The sequence below is a fragment of the Ipomoea nil genome, unplaced genomic scaffold (genome assembly GCF_001879475.1).
Source record: "Ipomoea nil cultivar Tokyo-kokei standard unplaced genomic scaffold, Asagao_1.1 scaffold0688, whole genome shotgun sequence".
Lineage (NCBI taxonomy): Eukaryota > Viridiplantae > Streptophyta > Magnoliopsida > Solanales > Convolvulaceae > Ipomoea > Ipomoea nil.
The window spans coordinates 8,019,315-8,026,837 of NW_017617116.1; the positions used below are offsets into that span (position 1 = coordinate 8,019,315).

Genomic DNA, 7,523 nt, shown 5'->3' on the forward strand with positions numbered 1-7,523 from the left:
TATATTTCGGCATGTCTTAAATGAAGTGGTGACCGGCATGATGAATTTTGGCACTAAAACAATAGTTATGGATGAAAATTGATACTAAAACAATAGTCGTGGATAAAAATTGATAATAATTAAACATGTGGACTAAAGCTGTCATTTTGATAATACTCGTAAAATCAAAATTGGTATTTGCTCATATAAATTGCCTATACTACATACCATTACCAATTATTTGATTTTTATTACTATTACCCTTCAAACACACCCTAATTTTTTAAACCGCCGTTATACGTTGCCGTATATATGATATAATTTATTTTTATTTTAAAATTTTTTTTAGAGTATATACGGAATCGCCATGTATACCGTTTCTTTTTCCCGTTCTTGAATTTGTAGTTGGACTCCTCCCTCGCTTTCGGCCCTGGTATTCTACCCGCACCGCTCGCCTTCAGCCCAGCGGCGGCCTCGCTCATCCCTTGCCCCCATTGCTCCAGTACAAACACAAGAGGTCACCCAACTGAGAGTTTACATCAGGTTTACATATTTACGTATTTTGTTCTCTTGATTTAGGTCTATGTATCTGTACATATTTAGGCAATACAATTTCATTATCAAGAACTGTAAATCTGATTATTATAGATATTCATAAAGGGAAAACATGCAAATTATATCCTCAAAGTATATAACTTTAGCAATTCAACATCATGTGCTTACTACTTTTCAAAGTTACATTCCAGATTTTTGCATGACACTTGTCTTGAAACTATGTAAGCATGCATATATCTTGCTTGTTTAAGTATTCATTATCTACTTGTTTTCTTGAAGATAATCCACCTTTCATCTTATGTTACTCTCTGCTTTTCTAGGGATGATATTATCTAGTATAGCTCATTTAAGAAATGGGACCAATTTGTTCCATTCAATTTCTGCATCTGTTAGTTAGCTCATCACCATCTCCTGCAACCTTAACTCTGATTCAGGATTATTGGATCATTTGTTTGACATTTAATTTGCATTGGTTGAATGGTCCAAGCTGGAAATTGCTGCAACAGCATTCTAGTTGTAAATTTGTGTAATCCATAGATCTAGGTCCTGTTTGCTAACATAGTAATTTTTTATTGCAAAGTTGCTTTTTAAAAATTTTAAGCAATGCTCAATCCATTGGCTTTCACGGTAGTGTGTGTATTTAAACTCATGCATTCTTGTAAAGCAATGTTGGTCGATTGCCTGTGACATAGGGTCCGTTAAGGTCCAGCATGTCAGGAGATCAGCGAACTGCGTGGCTCATGTCTTAGCCCGAGCAACCGGTTCTTTGTCTGTCTGTGGGTTGATACCCCTCCGGATTGTATTTCGAATCTTTTCAGTTTTTAATGAATGTCTTTAGTCTGGTTTTCAAAAAACTCATGCATTCTAATTTACAATAATGGTATACTATATTTCTGCAGTGTTTCTTTAGTGTCTAGAGCTCCATTTGATACAAAAGCTTTTAATTTTGTTTTGATGATTTCTTTGTATTTTTTGTGTATACCTGCAATATAAAGTTCTTTCCAATGCCTTGTGTATGATCATGGAATTCTACTCTGATTATTAGATATGCACATAAAAGGAAAACATACAAATTATAGCTTACTGATCATGTTGAGTAATAGTTAATTATATAGAAGTTTATGTATTTCTGCTAACATAAATTTCTTATTGTTATAGGATGAAATTTTGAGCAAGGCTGATCAACGATTTAAAGGAAAAAACTGGAAAAAGATAGGTATTCACTTCTTTACCTCTCGCCTACCACTGCCACAAAGCCTACATAAATGGCAGGAGCGGATGGTGTGAAATTGTTTTTTTTCGTAGCTTGTGTTTTTGGGCAGCTTTGTATGTGAGTATAATTGTAATCCATAAAATCATGGTTAACTTTCACTAAGCTTAGCTTTAGTATTAACTAACTTATACCTCATTTTAGGAGAGGACCTTACTTTACCCTTGCATCATTGTAGTATAATTTATGATATGACACAAGTCTACCTTTAATATAATAGGATATTTGATTTTTTTTCTTTTCAGGGAAAATGGCTTTTAAGGAAGTTCAAAATGTACAGGTAATATATTTCAGCGTACCCTCTTTAAAATTGTGTTTGTGCCAATACTTGAATTAATTTTTTATTTTTTTTTCAAATAGCAATTCTTTACTCATACAGAGAATTCCAACATAAAATTACTCGAGGTTATTAATCAAAAACATTGTGGTAAGATTTACATATATTTATGCATTTTTAAAAAGAATTACTAGTAATATACTCTTTCTAAAATACTAATTTGTTTTAATAAAAATTGTAGGGGGCTGTCTCGTGTTCCAATCCCGAGAGCTGATGGGGATCATGCTTGCCCTGGAACAGAACTACTCTAATCATATCAAACTCTCGGCACAGGAGCTTCTTGACCACTTACCAAAAAAATTTCCAGATAAGTTCAAGGGTATGGCTAACGAAGGCCCATTTGGATGTTCACCCAAAACGATTACAGATTACCTCACCGAGTATGGTATCTGCAAAGAAGTGGATTATCCCTTCCTTGGCCGGCGAAGCCAAGAACATGAAGTGAAAGGAGTTGAAACGGTTTGCATTCAAAATATAAATACATTTTTATTTATACTTTGATTTTTATTTATTTATTTAATTTTTTAATTTTTATTTGTTGCAGTTAGTAAAATATAAAGTTAGTACAGTTATCAACACAATTAACTCACCAGAGAAGGAAGGCTATATAATTGAAAAAATTCAAAAACACCCGTTAATTGCACTATTGCATTCCGATCCAAATTTGTCTAGTCTCAAAAAAGGGGTAACCTATCTAAACTCAACTCATAGTTAATAATTTCATTTCTTAGTTTATTTGATTAATTATTATGTTTGATTTTTTACATTTTCTTTTGATTATTTATTATATTTGATTTTTTATATTTAATAGGAAATTTACGATGTTAAAGATGGGTCAGGGAGACATGCAGTTTTGATTACGGGCTACGGTATAGTAAATGAAATCCCGTGCTATGAGTTCAAAAACACTTGGGGTGCTAAATGGGGACACAACGGCTACGGCTTAGTAAAAAGAAATGCAGTTTATTCATTTGTATCTTTTGGAGGAGTGAAAATTGAAGCTCCTGAATGATTTACTAGTAGTTTTTGACATTAATTGCCATGTATCCTCTAGTACTAGCTTTCTCTAGTATTAGAAAGCAACAAATGATTTACTTGTAGTTTTTGTTATTAATTGACATGCATCCTCTAGTACTAGCTTTCTCTAGTATTAATTGCCATGTATCCTCTAGTACTAGCTTTCTCTAGTATTAAAAAGCAACAATCATTTTGTTTAGCTACAATTTTTATCAACATCTTTATTTCTACCAAAGGATAAACATGTATCTTCAATCCCTACATAAATAAATGAATAAACATGTTACACAACTTACAAAATAAAATAAAATAAAATAAAAGCAATTTTCATATAACAAACCTAATAAACTTACAATTTCATTATACATAGGAATCCTAAGAAATAGAATTAAAAGACAAATACAATTCATAATTCCCAACTTAAACAACAAATCAATAATTCCTAATTTCAAAATGTAATCTGCAATTCATTCTGTAATTTTTTCTAATTTGCAATAATCCTAAATCATTCTGCAATTAATTCCTAAATCCTAACAATTAACCTAATCTGCAATAATTCATAAATCTGCAATAATTCGTTTGAGGCAGAGTGGCAAACGTAATCTGCAAATCATTCTGTAACGTTTTCTAATTTGCAATAATCCTAAATCATTCTGCAATTAATTCCTAAATCCTAACAATTAACCTAATCTGCAATAATTCCTAAATCTGCAACAATTAACCTAATCTATAATTCCTAAATCTGCAATAATTCCTGACCGGGAGAGTAGCGAAGAAGAGGTAGAGGGCGGCGAACTGAAGAGCGGTCCAGGCAAGGTAGAAGACTATTATTTGACTTCTGAGCTTTTAATAACTTCATTCTTACCGTTGAGAAGAATTGAAGGGTTGCTATGGACTGTAGTGTAGGTGTGACCTGCGAGAGAGGGAGCCGTCTCTTCTTCATATTCCCGTCTTTCCGTTTTCGCTCTCTGTTATTCAATTTTTAAAAAAATATATATATATGAAGTATTAAGTACGAAGTATTATAATATATATAATATATAATATATAATATATTACTATATTATAATATATATAATATAAAAATTCAGCAGCAAAGGGATATGGTTGATTTTGTTGCCAAAGTATCTGTAAAATGAACATTAGAAGCACTTGGTGGATTGGAAATTTTAATGTTGAGGAGCTTTCTATCCAAGAAGTGACTGTCTACTCCTACATTTTTGCTTCTAATTGTTACTCCAATTAGATCAATAACAAAATAGACCATAATATTCATGATTCAGTTCCATCAATAACAAATAGACCATAATATTCATGATTCAGTTCCATCAATAACAAAATAGACCATAATATTCATGATTCAGTTCCAGCTAGCGATAATACTGACTAGATTACACTGATATAGTCTGAAATACCAAGCAGCAGCGGAAATTACAGCAAAATCCAAACAAAAAAAAAAAAAAAAAAAAAGCACAGTAGTAGTGGTGGTGACATTCCTAAAAATCGAACAAACGGTTGTGCTAAATACCTTAGTATTTCAAAGTAATAGTCTCAATTTTCAACTCATCTTCCCCTATCAAATCATAACCAACAGCTTCAAATGTTTCAACCACGTCGTTCTTCAGATTTTTGGCACAAAATGTGACAGAATACATTATACCTGCAACTTGCCCGCACAGTACCTTCTGTAGGTTCACAAACTCGTAAGTTTCTCCGGGCTGTTAAAAATTAAAGGAATTAGGGGGTGAGCCAGGTGGAAAAAAAATGTCATAATTTGTATGTATACATACCTGGCTATTCTCGTAATGAGTAAGAGCCAATTTGCAGAGACGACGAATCACAGGGCCCTGTTTTTGAAGGCTTTCAGATGAAATTTCACGTAGTACGTTCGACCACTAAAACCACAATATTCAAACAAATTAATCAAATGGGTGGATGGATTTGAAATGAGAGGGAGGCCACTGTAATAACAAACGCATACCTCAGGGGAATCACTCAAAGGATCGCCTTCGTAATGCTCGCCATCCCGTTCCGGGTTCTTTGCCGTCGGATCGGAGACACCAGACGTGTTAGCGGCCATGGCTATGAATGAATTGCAGGCCTTAGGTTAGGTTTTACTTATAGGAGGCGGAGTGTTTGCTGGGCAGGGCACGCGGGCAGCCCAATTTTTACTTACGGACTAATTTTTATGCTGTTTGTTTTTTATTTCATCTAACAAAATAGTGAATTATTATTATTTTTTGACAAATTTATACTTTTGGTCCCACGAGTATAAGGTAATTTTCACATTTAGTCCTTGATTATTAGAATTTTCAAATTTGATCTGACAATTTTTAAATTCTTACCACATTTGGTTTTTCAGATCAAATTTTCGATCACCGATAACTATTTTTCCGACGAGTGAATTAACTTAAGGGTAAATTTGTCATTTTTTTTTAATTTAAAAAAAATCATTTTTTTTTCCCTCAAAACCCTTTCTTCTCCAACCCTCATTCTCGTATGGCCTCTGCGCAGCTCCAAACAAAAGCTCCAACAATCCTCTCATTCTCGTCTGGCCTCTGCGCAGCTCCTCTTTTTAAAATTGAAAACAGTATCAAAATTCCTGTCCGAAATTTCCACTTTTGTTGATTTTAAAATTTTGGAATATGGATCCATTGAATCCTCTTTTTCTTCCCCTTGTGGTGGGTGATTTTGAAGTCCTCTGTGAGGCCTGCAGTATGCCATGGCCCTATATTGGGAAAACCTCCCCTCATCTGAATTTTAATGTGTGCTAATTAGTCTTGTTTTATGATGATTGTGTGATTATATCTGCCTTTCAGCTACATGGTATAATAAGAAGTGGGAAAAAAATGAGAAGAAGGATGGGGGAAGAGAGCTGTGCAGAGGCCATACGAGAATGAGGGTCGGAGAAGAAAGGGTTTTGAGCGGAAAATTGATTTTTTTTTTTAAATGACAATTTTATCTTTAAGTTAATTCGCTCGCTGGAAAAATAATTACCGGTGATCGGAATTTTGATTTGAAAGATTAAATGTGGTAAGAATTTAAAAATCGTGGTATCAAATCTGAAAATTTTAATAGTCAGAGACTAAATGTGAGAATGATCTCATACTCGTGGGACCAAAAATAAAAATTTCTCTTGTTTTTATTATTCTCTTTCTCACACTTCACCATAAATTTACTGAATTGGCGTCCATAAATTTAATGTATTTATAATATTTCTTTAAATCTACAACTCAAGCATCCCGGGATTAATAGCAGTCGTTATATCGTGGATCGCAGTGCATAATCGATTTTGCACCGCGCTCAAAATGGCGTCGTTTCTGCAGTTATAACAGAGTGACATTACAGTATGTCTAAACCGACACTGTCTCAAGTATTATTTTTATATTATCAAATGGAACTTCAGTTATATCAAAATGATACTGTAGTTGTGGGGAAATGAAACTACATTATATATAAAATGAAACTGAATAACATTTCACATATTTGAGTGTATATTGTACAATGAATGTGTAATTATATTGAAATAATCATGTAGTTGCGTTTTAATGAAACTATAGTGTATATAAAATAAAATTAAATAACATTTTCACATATTTGAGTGTATAAATATTGAATGAAACTGTAGTTATATCGAAATGAAATTGTAACTGTGTTGCAGTGTATACAAGACTCACACACCTTAAGTACAAAACTCACGCACATTAACATTACACACGCACGCACATTAAGTACAAATCTCAGGCACATTAAGCACAAGACTCACGCACATTGAATACAAACCTCACGCACATTAATCAACCACACGGAAAGGTAAAAATTAGGTTAATTATTTTTTAACCAAAATATTTCAGTTCGGAGACTGGAAAATGGAGACCTTAAGCTTGGCAGGCAGAAGAGTTCTGGTTCAATCGGTTCTTGTTAGTGTGCCTGTTTACACTATGCAAACTCTGGCACTGCCCACAGGTACGTGTAACGATATAGATAAAATTTGCAGGGACTTTCTCTGGGGATCGACTGAGGCAAGAAGGAAAGTTCACCCCGTCAACTGGAATCTAGTTTGCAAACCTAGGGAGATGGGGGGCCTGGGTCTCAGAATGGCCAAAGATTTTAACCTGGCCCTTCTATCCAAGCTAGCATGGCAAATGCTAAATAACCCGGAAAAGTTATGGGTAAAAGCGTTAAGTCAAAAATATATACAGGATGACAACTTCTTCACCGCAACTGTGCCTAATCAAGCTTCTTGGGGTTGGCGTAGCATCATTAGAGGGCGGTCTGTTGTGGAACTTGGAGCGAGGTGGAGAGTAGGTAATGGAGAGTCTCTTGACTTTTGGTCTGATTGGTGGGTTAATGACAAGCCCCTCG

At 34.1% G+C, this 7,523-nt stretch overlaps 1 protein-coding gene across 1 annotated transcript; it reads right to left on the bottom strand.

The window, feature by feature from the left end:
• Window positions 1-4,479: 4,479 nt before the first annotated feature.
• LOC109176185 lies at window positions 4,480-5,291 on the bottom strand. Its single transcript, XM_019325629.1, has 3 exons — window positions 5,140-5,291; window positions 4,949-5,053; window positions 4,480-4,876 (listed from the first exon to the last, which is right to left on the bottom strand). Exons 1-3 carry the CDS (start codon window positions 5,236-5,238, stop codon window positions 4,688-4,690), a joined length of 393 nt encoding a protein of 130 aa, XP_019181174.1. The 5' UTR covers window positions 5,239-5,291; the 3' UTR covers window positions 4,480-4,687.
• Window positions 5,292-7,523: the final 2,232 nt, after the last annotated feature.

Excerpts from the sequence above, each read along its gene's own strand:
- LOC109176185 (XM_019325629.1), bottom strand. The coding sequence starts at position 5,238 with ATGGCCGCTAACACGTCTGGTGTCTCCGATCCGACGGCAAAGAACCCG. Across the intron at positions 5,054-5,139 it reads CTTTGAGTGATTCCCCTGAG|TGGTCGAACGTACTACGTGA; the intron begins GTATGCGTTTGT and ends TTGTGGTTTTAG. Across the intron at positions 4,877-4,948 it reads CTCATTACGAGAATAGCCAG|CCCGGAGAAACTTACGAGTT; the intron begins GTATGTATACAT and ends AATTTTTAACAG.